The sequence below is a fragment of the Phalaenopsis equestris genome, unplaced genomic scaffold, assembly GCF_001263595.1.
Source record: "Phalaenopsis equestris unplaced genomic scaffold, ASM126359v1 Scaffold000202, whole genome shotgun sequence".
Lineage (NCBI taxonomy): Eukaryota > Viridiplantae > Streptophyta > Magnoliopsida > Asparagales > Orchidaceae > Phalaenopsis > Phalaenopsis equestris.
Genome location: NW_018164644.1, coordinates 2259957 through 2282797, shown reverse-complemented (window position 1 = coordinate 2282797; position 22841 = coordinate 2259957). Strand labels below are relative to the sequence as shown.

The window sequence follows — 22841 nt, the reverse complement described above, 5'->3', positions numbered from 1 at the left end:
AAACTAATAGTAATAGCTTTTTAGTAGATCATTATTATTCAGTAACCCTAACCCACCCAAAACCCAAAACCCAAAACCCTAAACTTAAACCCTAAAAATCCTAAACCCCAAACCCCTAACCCACCACTAAAACCCTAAACACCTTAAAAAACTTAAACTCGACCCCTAAACCTTATAATTCTATAACACCAAACTCTAGACCTTAAATCCAATCCCCTGAACCGTAAAACCCTAAAAAACCCTAAACACCTTAAAAACCTTAAACTCGACACCCTAACCCCTAAACCTTATAATTCTATAACACTAACTATTATATCCACTATTATCCACTTTTCTTAACATATATATATATATATATATCTTTACTCTGTTGCAAATAAAAATGTCAAAGGTTATATAAATAATGGACGTGAAATTTGGCTATTCTTCGCTCAAATTTGGCTATTATTCACTCAAATCAACTAATTCAAAAACTAATAGTAATAGCTTTTTAGTAGATCATTATTATTCAGTAACCCTAACCCACCCAAAATCTTACCCCTAAACCCAAAACCCTACTAAAATCCTAAAACCTAACCTCTAAACCCTACTAAACCCCCTAAACCTGAAACCCTAAACCCTAAATTCTACTAACCCTAAACCCTAAACCCAAACTCTAAAATCCTAAACCTTAAACCCTAAATCCTAAAAACCCTAAGCTCTGCTAACCCTAAACCCTAAACCCTAAACCCTAAACCCAAACTCTAAAATCATAAACCCTAAAAACACCTAAACCCTAAACCCTAAAAGCACATAAACCCTAAACCCATACTCTAAAATCCTAACCCTAAAACCTAAAAACACCTAAACCCCTAACCCACCCCTAAAACCCTAAAACCTAAGCCTAAAAAACTTAAACCCTAAAAAACCTAAACACCAAACCCCTAACCCACCACTAAAACCTTAACCCTAAAAAACTTAAACCCTAAGAAACCCACCCCTAAGACCCTAAGCCTAAAAAACTTAAACCCTAAAAAACCTAAACTCTATAAACCCTAAAAAACTTTAAACACCTTAAAAATCTTAAACCCGAAACCCTATAATTCTATAACACCAAACTCTAAACCCTAAACCCTAAAACCATCCTAAAACTCATGAACCCTAAAACCCTAAACCCTAAAAAACCCTAAACACCTTAAAAACTTTAAACCTGAACCCCTAACCCCTAAACCCTATAATTCTATAATACCAAACTCTAAACCATCAACCCTAAAACCATCCCAAACCCCTTGAACCCTAAAACCCTAAACCCTAAAAAACCCTAAACCCTACCTTAAACTCAAAACCCTTAAAAACCTTAAACCTTAAAAACCTTGAATCCTAAAAAACCCATAAACATGCTTAAACCCTAAGAAATCCTCAACCGTAAACCCTAAGAAACCACCCTTAAACCTCTAAACCCTAGCCCCTAAACCAAAAAATCCTAAACTGTTAAACCACCAAACAAAAAATCCTAAACTCTAAACCCTAACCCTAAAAAACCCTAAAACCTACCCTAAACCTTAACCCTAAACCCTAAAAATTTCTAAACCCTACCTTAAAACTTAAAACCCAAACCATAAATCTTAAAAACCTTAAACCCAAAACCTTAAATCCTAAAAAACCCATAAACCCCCTAAACCCTCAACCCTAAACCATAAGAAGCCCTAAACACTTAAGCTCTTGACTCTAAAATCAAAAAATCCTAAACCCTAAACCCTAACCATAAGCCCTAAACCCCTTAACCAAAAAATCCTAAACCCTAAACTAAAAAACTCTAAACCCCGAACCATAAATCTTAAAAACCTTAAACCCAAAACCCTAAATCTTAAAAAAAACCCTCAACCCTAAACCCTTAAGCCCTTGACCCTAAGATCCAAAAATCCTAAACCCTAAACCCTAACCCTAAGCCCTAAACCCCTTAACCAAAAAATCATAAACCCTAAACCCCTTAACCAAAAAATCCTAAACCCTAAACCCCTAATCCCAAAAATCCTAAACTCTAAACCCTAACCCTAAACAACCCCAAACCCTCAACCCTAAAAAACCCTAAACCTCAAACCCTAAAACCCTAAACCCTAAACCCTAAACCTTAAACCCTAAACCCACACACCTAAGTCATAAACCCTACACACCCTAAACCTAAGCCATAAACCCTAAACCCTTAGGGTTTTGAAAAAGATTTATAGAATCATTCATGCGAATCAAACTGTTTGATTTATAAAAAATATATTAAAAAAAAATATTGAAAAAGATTTGTTAAGAACTGATGTGTGCTAGAAAATTTACGGTAGTAGAGTAACAAATTATCATCTTAGTGCAATAGAAAGATTCAACACACACTCAGAAGAGAGAAAACAATCAGTAATGATGTCAAAGAAAACCCGTAAAGGTTAAAAAAAAATCACGGGGCCTAGCTTAACTGAAGAAATCTACTATAAATTGGATATCGAAACAAACCATGTTCAGCCCGTTCAACTCACTGCTGGAAAGGGTTGAACACTCTTTTGAGTTACAACTCTAATGCACGGGTAGACTTATTGTAAGAAGTGAGCGGTGACTGATGGTGTTCGGTGGAGGCCAGAAGGTGGTGGTCGATGGCGTTCAACCATTATTGACAACAGTTAGCGGCAGTTGATGGAAGTAGGTGGCAATCGATAGTGATTGACGATTGTCGGCGGTGGTCGACGACGATCGGAGGTGGTCGACGGCGGTCGACGGTGATCGACGATGGTAGACAGTAGTCCGTGAAGGTCGGTGGTGGCTGGAGTGATGCTGGACTTCAACTCCTCAAAACTTCAAGGCTTCAAGATCTCCTCCCCTCATGAGAGGGGTGTGACTCTATTTATAATGTTCTGAGCGCAATTAATGCAAGAATACAAATTACTTTGATTGGACGGTTTAGAGAATTTTCTTCGATCAGGCAGCGTTTGGTGGATATTTGATTACCTTAACTATGTCAAAATTGAGCAAACTTGGGCTCGCTGGATTCGTTTTGTCGAGACACTCGATTTGACTATAGATTCAACATTCATTTGACCTTCAAAATATGTAAGAGCGAGCGGTTTAGTGACTTGGTCTGAGCTTCATTTGACTTAGATTGGACTAATTTTGATATAATTGGGTTTGTTTCATCGAGCTAGGCAGTTTGACTATAAGTTTGTTGAAATCAAAGCTCTGGATGTCTTTTATCAAGTTTTGATCATTTATTGCTCAAATATTATTCGAGATACACGTCTTTCCTTGAGATTCGTGCTAGATGTTGAGAATTAGTTGATGGAGTATGAGTTGCCTCCCTATTTTCAGGCGAGATCATTTTAATCATCCAAAAATATTAAAATTTGCAACTTTTTATTTTTATTTTTATTATGCTCGAAGATTGTTCTGATGAGACCATTGTTCAAAATCTGCAGGTTTTTTAAGGTTTATCACACACACACACATTATTAAGTAAATTACCATTGACCATCACAACATATTAACGGAACTTACCGTGAATATGTCGTGATGGTAAACAATAAGTTCCTTAATTATGTGTGTGTGTGTGTGTGTGTGTGTGTGTGTGTGTGTCATCACAACACTGCCATGCAATTCAGTTAGAACGGCTGCTTACGAAGTCGGACAATGCAAAGGAAGTTTTGATTTGTTTTTTATAATGAATTTTGAATGTGGAATTTTTTTTCTTGTGAAGGAGTTTGGAAGGCTAAAATTTGGGAATATGGAAAGATTTTCAGCTCCTTTTTTATTTGAAATGAGGAAGTCGGAAGACCAGAAGCTTGAATTTTAAAAACTTGAAGATGAAAAGCGAAAACAAAAAAAAAAATTTAAGCAGATTTCAATCTTTTTTTAATAATTACCTTTAATACCAGGCCTTCTTTTAAACTTATAAATAGAACCCGTGGATGAGAGGAAGAAGCACAAGTGAGGAAAAGGAGAAGGAAAAAAAAAGATGAAGAGTGGAGCCTTCTGCTAGCGTGATTTTTGCAGAAGAGGAAAGTTGTCTCCGTCTTTCTTAGCATGCGAGCAACGAGTTCTTCTTTTGCGTTGTGGCCAAGAGAAAAGTCTCCCCATCCTGCTTAGCATGCGAGTATTTGGATCTTCTTTTGTGTTGTGACCAAGAGAAAATTCGGCTTCATATTTAGAATCCATTTGATTATTCATCCTAAGCTTCCAATTATGCTTAAACGGTTTGATATGAGCTTGATTGGACTCGAGTTTGGCCAAGTTTGGATTCGCTGGGTTCGTCTTACCAAGACGCTCAATTCGTTTATAAGTTTGTGAAATCGAAGCTTGAATGATCTTCACTTCATATTTAGAATTCCTTCTGGCTCAAAGTGCTTTGAGATTCGTGCATGATTAAAATAATTTTTTACGACACATCAAATATATATTTTACTCTCTAGATTATACCCTTTTTAATAAAAAATAAAAATTTATACACATATCACACAATTCTTATGCATTTACATGTCAAGCATAAAAAAATCATTTTTACACTTATAACATCTTAGGGTAGTACATTTATTCCTTAAAGGATTTATTCAATTATTTAAAAAATACTGATTTTGCTATTTTTAATGTGATGGTAAACTTTGGACAATTATGTATCATATATGTAAATATATTTGTTCAGGTGTTAGATACACAAAGGACATAAAAATTGGGTGACATGTGATCGAATGTGCTTGAAAAAGAGTAATTATTCTAATAATGGAAAGAGGAAAAACAAAATAAAAGAAAAAAAAAATAAATAACTCGCATGCACTAATAATGGAAATGCTTCTCACTTCCGAATCAGAAGGGTTTTCATACGCTGCAAGTATGCACGGCGCTCTGTCTTCCTACTCCAAAGAGGAGGTAGTTCTGCAACCATTCCGACCTTTACTGTTCAAAGTTATTATGGATATTTCTTCTTCTTCTTCTTCTTTTTTTTCCTTATATTCCGTTATAAAGATTTTAGAGAAGTCTGACAGAACCATTACCCAATTTACATAAAAATTGACTGACTAACAGGTCATAAAAACTAGGGCTTTGTGCGTTTTATATTGTTCGTGTGAATCATGGGCTTGAAGAAAGTAGAATGGGGATTGATGAATCCATTTAAAAGCTAATGTCTTTTTCCTGTATTGGCTTGTTTTTTGGAATAATTAGGTTTTCTTTCTGTTTGCTTAAATTTAAGGGAATAAGATTACTAGAGTTACAAATGCGCAAGTCTGCAGTTTTGTTTTTTCTCAACTTTTCTGTTGGATTTCTCCATAAAAAGTTGCTTGGAGTTGTGGATGCTAATTCAAAGACGCATAGTCATAATCTGCCATCTTCATTGTTTTATGTGTTGAGTTACTTTAGAGGAGTGATTAAAAAAAAATAACAATCAGTTATGGGTGGCTTCCTGTGAAAGAAATTTTGGTACTTACTGCTTAGTGTGTAAGAAAAATAATAAAAATAGGACATTTAATGCAATGCAACACAAGATTGCTATAATATAACTTGAAGACAATTTTTTGGTGCCATAAATTGACACTCAAAACTCATTTTTTGTTTTGAGACAACATGTTGTCTTATATTTCCGATCAAATGGTTTTGTATTTTGATTTTTGTTTATAATCCTAATGCAAGAATGCGATATGGTATGGGTGTGTTAGAGAGAACAAGTGGATGTTTCTATCACGCATTTAATATTTTTTCTTCTTTTTTCAAATCTTTTTTTTGTTATACTTACCAAACATTTACTCATTTTCTACTTCTCCTTGATGGATACATTTCACAAGCATGTTTACTGCAAGCTATTTCATAGGGAATGATAGGGAGCTAAAGGGAAAAGGTGGAAAGAGAAATATCGGAAAGGAAGAAAGTAGGAAGAGAGAAATCTTTAATCTTATTAATGCCCAATTGCCACTATTCATGCTTATTTATAGGCAAAAACTAAAAGAAAAATACTATTTTGAAACAAATTAAAGTTACAACCATATATTTAAATGTAATTAAACAAAATCCTGTTGCCATCTGGATGGATGCTGGCGAGTACGAGTCAGCTTCTGTCGAATTGATGCTGCAATATTTTCTCCTAGACTCTTTTCACTAATGGAGGTTATAATTGCTCTGGCCTTTCTCCGTTATCATTTGAGGAATCACAAAACGAGCAACAAACTATACCTTCATGGACATTGCTAAATAAAATTTGCCAGTTTTATGAAAAAAATATTCTTTATATTGGCTTAATTGTCAAAAATTAATCTTGAATAACTTAATCATACATTTACACGCTCATATTTCCTGGGGATGTAGAGGATGATAATTGCTGTTTAATCCTTAATATAATGGTGTTGACAGAAAGTTAGTATTATGTAAATTAAAGAAGAAAAACCTCATTTTTATAAAGTTTCTTGTATCTTCTAATTCATTAAATACAAACTTTCAGGTTTGTGGATTAGTTGGAAGCTCCCATAAGAAGAATGGGGGATGTGCTGGCTCTCAAAAGGAACCTGGTTGCAAAGAATCAAATAAACTTAGTGGTAAGTAAGCTCCAATGGGTTCTAAACTAGTACTGAAGGTTTTTATTTTCTGAATTTATTCCTTTTTTATTTTGAATGAATTATTTTGAAATTTTACAATCTGAGAAGTTCTTATCAGATGAGTGTGAGGGAAGTGATATAAGCTGTTTAGCCCTTCACCTTCATCTTGCAGGTCATGCTGAGCCAATTCCAAATCATAAGATCCATCAACTTGAAGGAAAGCCATATTTCACAGCTATAATGGGAACGGCTAGTGTTTGCCGTAGTTTTTTAGTGGTAATTTCTCAAACCTATTTTTTCGGGGGCTAAAATTTATGATTTTACTTGGTTATTTTGCTGTGCAAGACAGAATAAATCTATTTGATGTTATTTCTTTCGAAATAACTAATATGCTACTTATGATGAATGTTTATATTTGATGAGAAAGAGCCTCTAGACTGTAATTTTTTGTTACTATCAGTTTGTGAGATTTTTTAAATCTTTAAGCCATATTTTACAACATAAAGATTTGGATAATTTCTACCCTGTTCTTTATTTTTCTTTCCAACATATTTTAATAATGTTCATCAACAGAGATAAACTTAACAGTATTATGTGTCTTTTTTTGTTTTAACTTTCTTCTTTTTTTTTGTTAAATCATAGAGGATCTGTCTAAGGTATATGTATGTATGTATGTGTGTGTGTGTCGTATGGTATGTTGCATGCACGCATGGATCGATGCGTCGATGTATAGACGTTTGTATTTGTCTTTCTGTATTTATGTATGTATTATTTTGTTATAAATGTTGAGTTGGGCTCAGTTAATTCCTCCTTAAAACTAATGAAATGTTGATTATCTGTCAGAAAATTCCAAAAAGTTTTAGTGAATTTCTTCCTTCATCATCTGCATGGATTATACTATGCTGCCGCGAAAAAGAATGGGCTGCAAAATGCAGAGTGTCCCAGAGCGCCAAGTTTATAAACGAGGGATGGAAACAATTTGTGTTGGATAACAATTTAAAAATTGGAGATGGCTGTGTTTTTGAACTGATGAATATCAAAGAGCTGAGATTCAGAGTTCAGATTCTAAGTGGAGAATTGCCTGTCAGCCCAACAACTGATATTTTTACACGAGGAAATAGCATTGATACTCCTATTTTGATTGGCTAAATTAGTTTCATGCTGAATGAAGTGTATAGGGGACTTCTTTTCTATGTTTTCTTATACGTGAAAATGAAATCCATGTTTGGTGTAATATAAGTGATATCTATATGTTTTGATCGAAATATTTGTAGTGCGACGTATTTGGCGCAATGAAAATTATGGAAAATATTTTTGGGGTACTACCATGGTAATGAATTTTCTTCTCTTTTACATTTGGGTTTTTTTAAAGATTTTCATGTAAATCTATGGATTAATTTCTTCATTTTCTAATTGTTTTGGAGTGAAATGAAGTTTCTCCTCTTTTGTGCTTGTTTTGTTGTTCATTGCATTACTTTCTAGCATGCATGGTGATCATCTGTGCTGGTTGGTAGTACTGATAATGATTGATGTTGCTCTGAATGATATAGCGTTGGAATAGTTTTGAGCTGAAGACTGCCTGATAACTGAGTTTGTTTTGCCAACATGAGCTCCTCACCTAGGGATCGATAGTTGGCAGCCAAACTAGAATAGCCGACCGACAAAGCTAAGTCGATTGAGGCCGAGTCTTGCTGACCCGAAGACTATCGAAGGCCGATTGGTAACCCCAATTTAACACCGTCAGACAAACATGCCTTGCCAAACTGAGGCCTGTCGATTGAGTGTTAACGTTGTCAAGCTATAGTTTATATATGTAAAATATCCTATAACAGCCCATTAAAATAGAGACAAACATATAATTTTATATACTGTATCCCATTTTTCTATAAATAGGGGAATCATTTTATCAGAAAAGGTTGATAAAAAAATTAGATTAATGTTCATTATTGTGCACTCCCCTCTCTCTCCCACTCTCATCTTAAGCTTTACTTCTTGAGTGCAATTCACAGACAAATTGAAATTCGAAATTCAATAGATGATGACAAATCAATCATTTTTTATTTTCATGATTTGATATTTTAAAAAGTTAATTTAATTATATTTTTTTCATTTGATATATTTTATAGAAAAAATAAATTAATGACTTCAAATCAAATAAATCAATTTTATAACTAAATAGCGGAACCAATATTATAATAACCAAGCCAAACGAAACAAATAATTCTTTTTTAGAAACATACCGTACAACTTGATTTGATTTCTTTTATGAAAAAACTGAAAAATTTAAGATAATATATATATATATATATATATATATATATAAATAACTAAATCCTTAAACATCACATCAAATAAAATCATTTGAGACTGTTTTTAAGTAAAGCACATTTTTTTCTTGCCTAAATTTGTGACACAAAAGTGGGTGCTGTAATTGGGGTGTAAACGAGCCGAACACGAGCGAGCCCAGTCTCAACCCCTCTTCCTTCCCGCTTGTTCGTGTTCAACTCGTTTGCTTAGCTAGCCGAACACGAGCCGTTTACGAACAAAGTCGTTTTGACAACCCTAAACGAGCCGAACACGAGGTTCTTAGCGAGCTGAACACGAGCGGTTCGCGAATAACGAGCAGTTTTGACAGCCCTAGCTGTAAATGTAACAAATTTTGGGTCTTAGATGTGTAAATGTATAACATTTATGCGATGTGCATCTAAATTTCGCTGAAAAAACTTGTTTTGGCCTTAAAATAAGAATAACGAGCGGAGGAAAAATGAACTTAAATATAGTAGATATATTAAAGAAATAGAGCCCAAAACAACAGCCCAAATTGCCCATATATGGGCCTCCTCTAAAGCCCATCGCTACCCAAAATAAAAGCAAATAGCCGTCCTTTATAAATTGACGTCATTGATGAGGTTTTTTGAAGAAGAGCTATTTTTCCTCGGCGCTCGCCGCCAACTTCCATCTCAAGATATAGCTGCAGAGGAGAGAGCTCGCGAGAAGCACAAGAATGGTGCTTTGGGAGGTAACTTTGGCAACTGCCTACTTCTTAGGGCTGAGAAGAACGTATAGACTCGCGCTTGGGGTTCAGAGGCGCTTGATTGGCCCCGACAATCCTAGGCTCCGCCAATTTCTTCACCGGTATTGTTCTTACTTGTTCCATATGTGAATCTAGCCGTGATCTAGGCATTTGATCACATTTACATTAGATATTTCGAGCCGGGAAATTGATTGATAGTTTTCTGATTCGATCTCGTGCATAATGCTCAAGTAGAAGGAATAGTGGCCGTTTATTATTATTTTTATTGCTCTAATATGGCTTCTGCAAGGGCTTGATAATGGAATGTTGTACTGGCTGCTGTAGCCTGTAGAGATGTTTTTATGATTGTGCGGAAACTTAGAAATTTCGAATACTCAAATCAGGAGCTATGAATATTGTGCATATTCGCTAGAATTTAGTGTTCGAAGATGAATTCTGATACTGATGTTAGCAATTTGCTGCTGCCCTCGAAGAAATTGCAAATGCCCGTTAAATCGTGTTATTTTAGAAATATAATGCATTGCAAATCTAACAAGTGAAAGTGTGAATGAAATGCTTTGCAGCCTAATAGTTTGTAGCTCTACCTTCTAGCATTTTTCTTTGTTGGTTTACATCTTTAACATATTTTAGTCATGATGTTTGTGAAGTAAAATGAACAAGGAACTACTTAGTCAACTTCCATTTACAGTTGATCAACATTTTGCTATGATTTAAATATGAAATTTATTCGTTCATTGAAAATCCAATTACCAACTACATCACAATTCACACATCATCTAATCAAAATTTCTATATGTACATGACCAAAAAACCTCTTTAGAAACATGTCTGATAATTTCTTTACTCGAATGGTTGCTGTCACTTACGAGTTGTTAGCTGCAACTTTAATTACAAAACAGAAACACAAGAACACATAATTTTCTGGAAAATAGATCATTAGCATGCATGAAATCATCTATTAAATATACTAAATGTCTTTCAGTACGTTCTAAATTTTACTTAACTTTGATTTATAGCGAGGTTTTTGTTGAATGTGTTTTCTAGGACACTCTTTGCATGACCTTTTTGAATATTAAAAGATTTTCTGAACACTACGCTCTTACCTGTAATGGTTGAAGAAAAAGTAAGAGTGCATTGCCAAACAGTTTATGAAATGTGTGGTCCTAAAAATCGTGCTATTTGTTAAAAGTGGCAAATTTTCAATTGATGTCTAATTGATATATGCAATGAGCAAAGAGTGGCAAAAATAGCGACACTTAAGGCTAATCTGAAAATGTTAAACACTGAAAAAAAAGAAACTGAATAGTTTTTACTGGTTTCATAAAAATAAAATAAGTGAGATATGTTGATTCAAATCAATTGATGTGTAAATCAAGTATGCTTATGGGAAGTTATTAAAAATTATTGTTATTCGATATAAAAGGATGGAGAAAATTTGAAATTTCAAGTAATGTTCTCGGATCTATTAGATAATCCTCACTTGCAAGCATTCTTTTAAAGAAACACCGTATGGGCAGTTAGTTCTCTTATTATAATTTTTGTGTTTTTTTTTTGAACAAATGGAGAAAATTTGGTATTTTTATTGAAATATATCATCTGAAACAAATATTCATGAATAGCCTGCTATGGTAAAAGCAAATATGGTGGGAGTGGAATTTGATTGAGGATGTGTAAATGTAAACTGCCTTTCGTCTTCCATACAACCAGCCACGAGGAAAGAACCCCTTTAGATGCTACGTGGCTCCGATTAGAGGCACCATCTGTTATTTCTGAAATTTTGCTGAAGTTGTAAATCTCTCATATAAAGTTCTATTTACTTATTGCTTTTCTGTTATGATAGGCTTCTCATGCTGAGAGCTTTTGCATCTGGATAATCTGTTTAATAATTATGGTAAAGCAACATTTCATGAATTAAAGAGTAATATCTAAGCTCTAGGCCAAACTCTGATGAATTAATTTTTTTAAAATCCAGAATTCATTAGAAACCTTTATCATCAAGTACTATTGTTCAAGAACTACAAAATAAGAAGTTTTGATTCTTGAGTGCGATGAGAGCGTCCTGAGTTCATAAGGGCTTGCAATTGCAGGAAATGAGCACTGTTAATTAATTCCATAAGAGTCAGTCGAAATTCCTTGAAATGTTGAGTTTGATGTTTTCCATTATCATTAAGAAGGCATTTTTTTTTCAGTTCATGAATATTTGTTTGCTTTGATTCTGAAATTGGTATCTGCACATAGGTTTTTTTTGAATTTGCTTAGCATGCTGATACAATTTGGAACCAAAATGAGCGAGCAAACAACGTCAAAATTGTAATAGGTAGGCGGAAAACTCCAACGAGGGTTGCTCTTATGAAAATCCAAGAAAAACAAGAAAGATACACAGAAGCTCTACTGTTCCAGAGGTAGATCGACTCTCAAAAACGCTAGACATCATTAGTGCACCACATGAAGAAAAGAAAAACTGCAGTCAAACAAAACTTGCCTGAGGAAAAAAAAAACTCTAGGTTATTAATCTTAATATAACTCTATCACAACACTTCAAACATTCCCCCAAACTCCTCTAATTTCTCCTCCTAGAATAAGTGATGCAAGCGTGGGCCCCTCTTGTTTGTTGACTCCCTTAGACGTTGCTCTTTGCAGCGCCTTCTCAACTCCAATTTGCTCAAGTGCCACTCCTCTATTGCTCAATCGGTCCAGGCAAGACCGATTGAGGAGTGCGGCTCGCCAGCTGCTCTACCGGTTCGGGCAAGACCGGTTGAGTTACAGACATAACACTACTCCCCTCTCGAGGAAGCACCTTGTCCTCAAGGTGAAATTGTGTAAATTGCCTTCGGATTACCTCATAAGGTTCCCACGTTGCTTCATACTCGGGCAAACCCTTCCACTTAATGAGTACCTCTTTTTCTCTTGTTCCTCGACGCACTCCTTCGACCTCTAATATCCTTTTTCATCATTGGGGTAGTGACGACGAGGGTGTATGATCTCCGATTGCACGCCTCGGCTGTGAAACATTGAAGACTGGATGTAATGTTGACGATGGTGGTAACTTCAAACGACAGACCACTGATCCTATGCGTTTCGTCACCCGTATGATCTAAAATACCTCGGTGAAAGTTTCTTGCTTCATTGCCTAACCAATGTCTTTTACATGTAGGCCCTTAACTTCACCATGTCTCCCAGTTCGAACTGTATCTCTCTCCTATTTCTAGCTGTATTTCTTTTCATAATTTGTTGAGCTCTCAATAGACGCCCATTGAGCTCTTCCAATATTTTGTCCCACTCCCCCAATTACACGTCAACACTTGACACCGGTTTAGTACTATGCCCATAGTATATCAGGTTGGGTGGATCTCGTTCATACGAAATATTAAAGGTAGTAGTTTGCGCTGCAATATGCTATGAAGTATTATACCAGTATTCGACCCACACAATTCATTTGGCCAACAACATCGGTCTATCCACTACAAAGCAACGCAGGATTGTCTCTACACTCCTATTGATCACATTTGTCTAACCATTAGTTTGAGGATGATATGCTGTGCTTCTCTTGAGGACTGTTCCTTGGAACCTGAGCATCTCCTTCCAGAATTGGTTGAGGATCACCTTGTTCCTGTTTGATGCAATCGATTTCGACACTCCGTGCAAACGAACCACTTACCGCACAAACACCATAGTGACTGATACTTTAGTGTAAGGTTGTCATAAAGGAATGAAATGTGCGTACTTCCTCAGGCGATCCACTACCACGAGGATCGATGCTAGCCCTTCTGAACGTAGCAACACTTCTATGAAGTTCATCATCACTTCTTCCCAAACCTTTTCCGGTAATGCTATGGGTTGCAAGAATCTGCTTGGTGCCGTGATTAAGTATTTATGTTGCTGGCACACATTGCATCGCGCCACCTTGTGTTCTACATCTTTGTGCATCCCCCCTAGTAAAGCTCTGACGACAGACGATTATATGTGTTGACACCCCAGAGTGCCCCTTGATTTCGTTGCCGTGAAACTTTGCAATAGTTTAGGGATGTACTCTAATGCTTTTGGTAATACGAAGCGCCCATGGTAGAGTAGCTGTTGTCCCCTCAAGGCGTATCCTGGATGATTGTTCGGATCCTATAGCAACTCTGCTCATATTTTCCTCAGTCTTTCATCCAACTCACTCTCCCGCCTCATTGCTTACCATTCGAGGACCAAGGGTATCGATAAGGCTGTTAGCTGTGGCTCCTCTACCTTCTTCGACAGGGCAATTGCGGTTTTATTCTCCAACCCTTATCGACACTGGATCTGGAAATCTTATCCCAACAACTTGAATAGCCACATCTGATGCTCCTTAGTCACCATTCTATACTCCAACAAGTACTTCAAGCTCCTCTAATTTATTCTAACAATAAATTATCGCCCCAAAAAATAGGGTTGCCATTTCTGAATGGCTAGGACAATAGCCATCAACTCTTGCTGTTATACTGACTTGAGCCTCACCCTAACGGTGAGCACCTGACTGAAGTAAGCAATCAACTGTTGGCTTTGCATGAGTGCTGCTCCCAATCCGTACTTTGATGCATCTGTCTCTACCACAAATGGTTTACTGAAATCTATAAGTGCTAATACTGGTGCATTGGTCAAGGCTCTCTTTAGATGTTCCAAGACCTGTGTTCTGGCTTTTCTCTATTTGAAATTGTCTTTCTTAAGTTACCTCGTCAGTGGCCATGCTATCGTGTCGTACCCCCTTCACAAATTTTCGGTAGTATCCAGTGGGAACTAGGAATCTGCTTAACTCTTGCAAGCTTCTAGGTAAAGAGCAGTTCATCATAGCCTCAATCTTGGATGAATCTGCCGCTACTGCTCGAGTCACCACATGCTCAAGGTGCTCCACCCGTAGCTGTGCAAATGAACATTTTTTCAAAGTGGCGCACAACTGGTGCTCCCACAACTTCTTTAGAACTGTCCTCAAGTATTCCACATGTCCGTCTCAGTACGACTGTAGATCATAATGTCATCAAAGAAAACCAAGACAAATTTTTTCAGAGGCAAGGTTGAAAAACCTTATTCATGAGAGACTGAAATGTGGCTAGGGTGTTGGTGAGACCAACGATATCACTAAGAACTAATAATGTCCTTTATGGATATCACATGTCCGTCTCAGTTCTTAGTGATATGTGTCTTGGACGCTGCCTTGTGCACATCCGTTGGATTCATCATGATCTGGTGGTGTCTCAACTTAAGATCAATTTTTTAGAAAATAACTGCCTCATAAAACTTATCAAACAACTCATCAATCACAAGATTAGGAAAATTATCCAACACCATCTCCTTTTTCAAAGCCTGATAGTTCATATAGAATCTCCAACTACTATCTTTTTCTTCACCAACAAGACTGGACTTGAAAAAAGGGCTCGCACTAGGTCTACTAATTTTGGCCTCGAGCATCTCTTGGATCAACTTCTCTATCTCAGCCTTCTGAAACTAAGGATACATGTATGGTCTGACACTGATGGCGGGAACAATCTCCTTTAATGTGATGGCATGCTTGTGCTCCCTCGGGGTTTGGTAACTCGATTGGCTGTTGAAAGATGTCCGTAAACTACTGTAGATGTTACTGGACCCCTTCGGGAAATTCTGCAAATACTGGATCTAAAACCTGCTCAATGCTCTGCAACTCTGCTTAGTAGCTCAGCCTTGCTTCTTGTGTCAACTTGACCGTATTTTTGAGCGACACCATAATTTTTCATAAACTAGCATCTCCTCTCAGCATCACGTTCCTACCCTCCACTTTAAACTCCATTGTTAGGGATTTTCAATCCACCTTCATCTCCCCAAGCGTCCACAGTCACTTCATCTCCAAAATCATATATGTGCTGCCCAAATCCAAGGGAAAGAAGTCCTCCATAACTTGTAGGCCGTGTAGTGTCAGGACTACCACTTGCAAATTCCCAGCATTTTCTCGCCTTCCTTGTCCCCATCATGATGCAGAAGCTCCATGTAGTCACCAGCTCCAACCCTAGCTGATCCACGACTTAATTTGAGGTAAAGTTATGTGTGACCCGCCTATCTTCCAAAACCATAATTGGTTGTATCCCGATCCTCCCCTCTTTTATGGTGCAATTCAAAGTAAATCCCACTCCGCTATATCTAAATGCAAATGCTCCTCCGCCACGTTCTCTTCCTGTCTCTTCCTTTTGAACTTAAAGGATCGGAATGTGTGCTCCTTGCAACGGTGGTCTGGGGAATATTTCTCGTTACAACAATAACATAATCTTTTTGCTTTTTTATCCTGCACTTCTGCATCTGTGAGACGTTTGAAATGACCTTCGAAACTGGCCCCGTATTCTTCTCCTTCGATGTATCTTTCTAAAATTATACCGTTTGAGTCTTCGGTGTTGTAATTGTCAAGGCACTTTTGTAGAATCCTCTTGTGTTTTTGCCTTTCCTGATTTTTTCACCTGTTTGTTATTCTTCATTATTTGGGCGAGCTCCATTATTTCCCTCAATCCACGTGGTTTCAAAGGTCGGATAGTTGCTATGATATCAGACTTCGGGCTTTTCAAGAAGTTTCCTTCCGCCCCTTCTTAGCAGAGCATAGAATTGCTCGTATTGTTCTCCTTTCCGAATGGCTTGGAAATGCTTCAACTAGCAATCCTTAAGCTGTTCTCACGAGTCCATTGGAAACCTTTCCTCCATCCATTGAAACCACGCTAATACATTTCCCTTTAAGGATAATCCTGCTGCCATGAGTTTCTCTTTCTCAGTTAACCAAAGTATCGCTCTACTCAATACACTCACTCATGTGCATTTTCCCTTTCAAAGGTGGGCATCTTCACCCCAACTTCCTCTTCCTTCTGTATTTCTCATGTATAAACTCCCTCCTCCGGTCATAGCCATACCCAACTCCCGATTCCCTCCTTCCTCCGTCATGCTCTTTTGTTCCCCTTGCATCATCCCTCCTCCAGTTTTCAGACCATCTCCTTCCATCAAAATTCTCCACTCCTCTCCTCTCATAGTCCTAGGTGGACGCTCTTGGTGGTAGATAATGTCGTCTTTGTTTTCCTCTCGCTCTATCTCCTTCCATTTTGACTTGACCAAAGATTTTCTGATCAACCCTTGGTTAAGATTTGCAATTGGCGCGATCGACATGACCCTGGACCACTTTTCTTTGAGCTTTTTAATCATCTCTCGCATTTATCCTATGCTCTTGAATCTATTCTCCATTTGGCTTTCTATAGAAGAAAACCTGTCTTCCATGGCGGCGAACCTTTCTTTCATTCTAGATATGATTTGTCCTATCTCTCATTCAAGGACATCCACTTTTTGCTGCCACCCCTCCATGATCTTTGCTTCGATACCAATTTGATACGATTCATAACCAAAATTAGCTAGCAAATAACTTCGAAAATAGATAGGTTGAAAGCTTCAACGAGCATTACTCTTATGAAAATCTAAGAAAAACAAGAAAAATTCAAAGGTGATCTATTGTTATCTATTGTTCGAGTGGTAGATCGACTCTCCAAAATTCTAGATGTCACTTGGCAACACAAGAAGAAAAGAAAAGCTGCAACCAAACAAAACATGCATAAGAAAAAAAAATCCTAGACTATTAGTTTAATATAATCCTATCACAACTCTTCAAACTTTCTCCTCAAAATTTTCCCCAAACTTCTCTAATTTCTCTGTCAGGCATACGTGATCCAACCCTTTATGGCCCCCTCCTGTTCGCTGGCTCCCCCAGATGCTGCTCCTTGCCGCGCCTTCCTTATATACTGGGCCGCTCAATTTCTATTTGCTCGAGGAGTGCTGCTCCTCTATTGCTCAACAGGTCCAGGCGAAACTGGTTGAGTTATGACCATAACACCTGCTAGTTAGCATAACGCTTAAGAGTCTTTGGTTTAGCATAAAATTATACATATAACATTTAACAGATTTATTGGTTGTTGGATTTGCATTGCGAGTGTTAGAACTATGAGTTTCTCAAAATCCTTCTTTCCTTTGGTGTTTTCTCCATAAATCCTCGGGCAAGCATATCAAGGTGTAGCTATTATCATTTGTGAACATATGCTCAAAGGTGATACCAACACGAGTAAACGAAAACCTTTAGAAAGCTCAACAACACACCAAATGGCATTGTGCACCAATAAATTCGTGTTATGATATGTAATACATATAACAACAAGAAGCTTTTATCCCACTAAGTGTGGTTTGATACATAAATCATCTTTCTCTATTGCGTCATCTTTAGTGTTAAATTTTCATTTAATTCTAATAGATTATGATCATTTTTATACAATACGCCTAAATTTTTTTAGGTCTACCTCTGCCTTTTCTAACATAAGTCGTATCTAAAGCATCTACTCTTCTAACCGGATCATCAGATGGTCGACGTTTAATGTGGCAAAGTCATCTAAGACGACCCTCTCTAATCTTGTTTGTTGTTCGAGCTACACCAAATCTATCACGGATATGTTTATTTCATAATTTGTTTTTAAGTGTCAAGCCACTCATCCACCTAAGCATTCTTATCTCAGAACACTTGGGTCATATTTCAGATCACTTTTTATTTTTAATTTTTAATTTTATTTTTAGTCTATTTTATTTTCTGTTTTATGTTTCTAAAAAACGTGTTTGATATTGTTTATATATAAAATCTATAATTTTTTTAAAGAATATCACCCGTTCTAATTTTGTAAAAAAATCATCTTTATATATATATATATTTATTTATTGTAATAATGTTACATCAATAATGTCAAACTCGATATATCCAATATTAAAATAAAATATTTAGATGTTTATATCAAACGCGTTTGGTTGGCATTTTGTTTGTTGGACGGTTTCGATCGTACCAATAAATTCCTTTTTCCACTCCGCATGCGAGATTTGTTCAAACGACCTCAGCTGACAAACTGGATTGTGTGAACGCGTCCGAAACGTCAATTTTCCTTAGGAAGACACTCATATTGTTGGGATTATGCGCACGAACGGGTAGCGCACAAATCAATGTGTTTGAGTTTTAAAAAGGGTTTAAAATAAAAAAAAAAAGATTATAAAAGCTTTTTTTCCCTTTCCTAGAAAAAAGCATGATTTATGCCCTATGTTCCCGATTTTTCATGCTCCGCCCCCTACAGTTCACGCTCCAGGCCGACACGTTCCCCGCCACTGGCGTCTCTCTGATCTGTGCTCCCCGCTCTTGCTGGCTTCGGCGAATCTCCAGACCATCAAAAACCAAGGTGCTCAAGCTTGGCCTCCTTTTTGATTGGTTGATGCCTTAGGGGCTTCGATCCCCTCACACTGCCCCTCACTGCACCGAACGCTGGCCGCCTCTCGGTGATGGGCACCCTCGACGCCTACAAATTGCACAAAAATAATTATTTAGATGGGGTCGAAGAGCCGTCAGTCGTTTAAAAAAAATTAGAAATTGTCGGCCGTCGGAATGGATATCCTGATGCCCGATTTTAAAAGATGTTTAATTTAATTTATATATAGAATTTAGAAAATTAATATTTTGAAAATACGAGACCGAATCGATTTCATATCTGTAATAGTTCAAATGATCGAGCATAACCGCAATCAATATATCTACCTCGAAGGATAGATACACAATTTGCTGGTGGTGCTTGATTAAATAAACTAAAGAATTTATGACATCCGTTTTAGTCTGCGTACCTTTTATTTTGACCGACAAGTTCCCCTACCTAATATGAAAAATTAGATAGAGTTTATATTACCTGGGTTCTTAAAGCATTCTATAGAGACAAACCCCTATAGTTAATCATCTCTAAAATGACTGAAGTCACTTAAGAGAATTCTTGATGATGATCAGAGGTATCAATCTTCATGAATTCAAAGTTCAGGGTTTTTAAGGTTGGACATAGAAAAGTCAAATGGGAAAATGACCAAATAAGAACATTTATTTCTGGAGTCAAAGGAAAGAAAATTAGGAGATGTAACGGAACATGAGGAGAACCTTAGTGGCTTCTCAAATTTTCCTATTGTTTGACTTTAATTTCGAGAAGATGTTATTTGATGTTTCATCATGTCAATTTTATTATTTAGGACTTAAATTTGCGTGATATAGTGATACAAATAGTCTGGAAGACATGAGAGTTTACATCGAATCGGACGACAACCTCGGAACCTAAAGCGAATTATGACTTAAATTGCACAATATGACTGTGCAAAAGCTTAAAAGATAAATTAAGGATTTATATCGCGCTAGACAGACTACCTCGAAGTCCTATGGTTTGTTATTTAAACTAGAGAAAGATATGTTGTTGTAGATCGTCATCCTCCACCTGCTGCTTCTCCGTCGTGCCAAATGCTTTCCTATGAAGAGTTGCTCCAAGCTTCAAACTGTAGTGACTCTAAGTTTAGTTTATGTTTTGTATTTGCAAGTATAATTATTGTTGGGTCTCAAGGGCCCCGGTGTATCTCCTGACATATGTTCTACTATTCTTTACCCAAGGAGTTTAGCAAGTGCATTAAAGTAAATGATGCAATAAGAAAACAACAAATCACAGGAAGCTTAAACAAATTGCTAGAAAATCCAGTATAAGAAAATCATAATAAAAAAAAAAACACGAATGAGTAAAACAAAATAAGATGTCATATATAAAAGACCAAGAGTATGTGACTTAAATGTGACATTAGGAATGTCCCCAATTGCCAGGAGGATCTGAGTGTAAGACTCAAGCTCAAATTCCGAAGTATTGAGTTTCACTGTAGGTTGAGTCATGACGGGAATTTCACTACTTGATTTAATTTTCACTACTTGATTTAATTACTACTTGATTTAATTAAAAGGAAGTTATGAACCACATCTTCGTGTATCCTTATGTTTAGTGTTTTAATCAACTTCTGAAATGAGATCAAGTGCTTAATTTCATCATTCATTTGAAAATTAGGTAAAAGAACTCTCACCTAAGGTGTGCTTCTAAAGTCTAGGAAGCCCATGCCTCTAACCTGTGTTTGAAGTGATTTAAGGTGTTTTGCTTTCAATGAAGTATTTTCCAACTAATCCTCAGATATTTTTTAAGTGTTTTCCAAATGATTAAATCAGAAATTCTCATTTTTTTGACTTAACCATTATTAACAAAAACAAATCAACGGAGAAGAAGACCGACCTATTTCTAAAAAGAAATCAACAAAGTAAAGGGGCAAAACCACAAATAAGTCGGCCTAAAAGCGTTTAAATTCTTTGAAAATAAAGATCAAATCAACCCCCAAAAGGTGCATAAAGCCCTCCAAAATCAACACTTTAAAGTGCCCTAATCGATGCATTTGAATGATATGAAAAGGCCTCAAGAATAGCTCTAAAGTAGTAAGCAAAGTTCTTCCCAAATAGCACCTTTAAAATTTCCAAATGGATTTAGAAACACCTCAAGCGACGCTTAAATTCAACCCAATTCAATAAGTATGTGTATAGCAAAATCAGCCCTTATTCAGAATTCAGGATAAGCATAAAAATAAAAGAAATCCTGCATTTATGCATTGCAATTTAGGTGCTATGCATATAAATCTCCCATAAGTAAAGGAAGCATAAATAGTATCACATGTTATCAAAATTTTTCTTTCTTTTTCCAGGCAATTGAGGTTTTATAAAATTTTCAAGAGAAATTTACACACATAGCACCACACAATTCTTATACACCTCTATATCTCATACCTTAAACTTCAATTTATGCTTATGTCACATTTCCTGTACTTAAAATTGCACACGTTTTTTTTTATTTTAAAAGAAGGTTAAGATGGCAATACCTTTCATGTAATGCGAAAGATTTAGGTGGCATAAATGTAAAACAATTTTGGTGTTGGGTTTGTAAATACATAGGAATTGGGTGGTATGTATGTAAATACGTAATTGCGATGGGGTTGGGTAAATACATAAGATTTTTGTGGAATGCAAATTTTCATTGATAAACTCATGATACATAAGTGTTATAAGTGAAGTATTGGGTATCATATAAATAAATGCATAAGAATTTTTTGTTGCCGTATGTAAACCTTCCTATTTTATTTCTTGCACAACATTCCTCCAAAATTAAAATCTCAAACCTGTTTGAGCAAAATTCATCTTCCAAAGATTCAAATGATAGGGTATATTGATATTTCAATAAATTTAGGATCAAAGAATGCATGTAGCCTTAGCCACCTTGATTGACTATAAATTCCAGTATCTACATATTCCTTTCTCACAGCAATTCTATAAAGGATGCCAATAACGAGGATTACTTCAATCACTTACTGTCATATCCAAGGATGCACGATGAAAAATAATAGTCTTAATTTTTTAGCACCCTCGAATAGAATCAAGCATGGAAGTTTGTAATCACATGAGATTAGGCATGAAACACATATAAGAATCGTGCGCGGCGTATGTGAATGCACCAACATGCATATTGAAGCAATATCTACACCGCAAAACTGTGTTCAAGAACCTGTATTGGAATCGAAATAACTTTGATGATAATACCTAAAGCGTGCTAAACAGAGAATGCTAAGTTGAATCCATATAAACCACATTGGCTTAAAGGAAAAGATTGTCACATAGCAAGGTGATGCTTAAATGAGCGGCCCTAGAAAATAATGCTGTATAAAGGATCCTTGCTCATGTTAACCAAGCGTAAACGAAAAACTTAAACGACACATAATATTGCCTCTTTGTTATCAAATCAATCATGAATCATAAAATAGTGAAACTAAAGGGATCAAGCTAAATCAGTAAATGTCCAACAGAGCCATAAGAACATCAACCAACCAACAAAATATTCGAGCAGGTCAGCAAGGCCTCGAGAAACCCATAATAGTATTGAGCAGCCAAGCAAGCAGATTGAGTGATTAAGGGGTGGGGAAGGTAGGAAAAGATTGGGAAGGCTACATTCCTCAAGATTTACCCAAAACCAACAGAGCTCCAAAAGACCCAAGCACACAGAAGATGAGCAGAGCAAGGAAAAGTCCAACCAAAGGGATTAGAGGAAATTTTGGCAGCACCTTGTTGACCTCATTTTTAGTGAGGTCTTAGCCTCCTAATCTTAGAACCTAGGATCTAGCCTTAGGAGTTCCTGGTTGACCATCCTAGCGGACTAGTAATGGAGCCCACCTCCCATAGAACTTCAAACCGCTTCTTTACTCATTTTTTGTGAAAACTCGCACGAATGGTCCCAAGCACTCAACTTCTAGTTGCAAGGGCTAAGGACCAACATGCAGAGGGTCTGAAAATGAGTTCCTATAGGATCAAACGACCTTAGGTTAACCCTCGGTGACTCGGCAACGCACTTGTTGCATCACGC

At 36.6% G+C, this 22841-nt stretch overlaps 2 protein-coding genes across 2 annotated transcripts in view; both read left to right on the top strand.

Annotated features, from left to right (window-relative positions):
- The first annotated feature begins 4817 nt into the window (after positions 1–4817).
- Positions 4818–7846, top strand: LOC110022834 (B3 domain-containing protein Os04g0386900-like). The gene is made up of 4 exons (XM_020721955.1): positions 4818–4875; positions 6437–6530; positions 6703–6806; positions 7374–7846. Exons 1-4 carry the CDS (start codon positions 4840–4842, stop codon positions 7677–7679), a joined length of 540 nt encoding a protein of 179 aa, XP_020577614.1. The 5' UTR covers positions 4818–4839; the 3' UTR covers positions 7680–7846.
- A 1598-nt stretch (positions 7847–9444) lies between these two features.
- LOC110022774 overlaps positions 9445–22841 on the top strand; it is a 32530-nt gene continuing 19133 nt past the window's right edge. Inside the window, exon 1 of the mRNA XM_020721876.1 lies at positions 9445–9665. Coding sequence (XP_020577535.1) covers positions 9535–9665 — 131 coding nt within the window. The 5' untranslated portion in view covers positions 9445–9534. The remainder of the gene's footprint in view (positions 9666–22841) is intronic.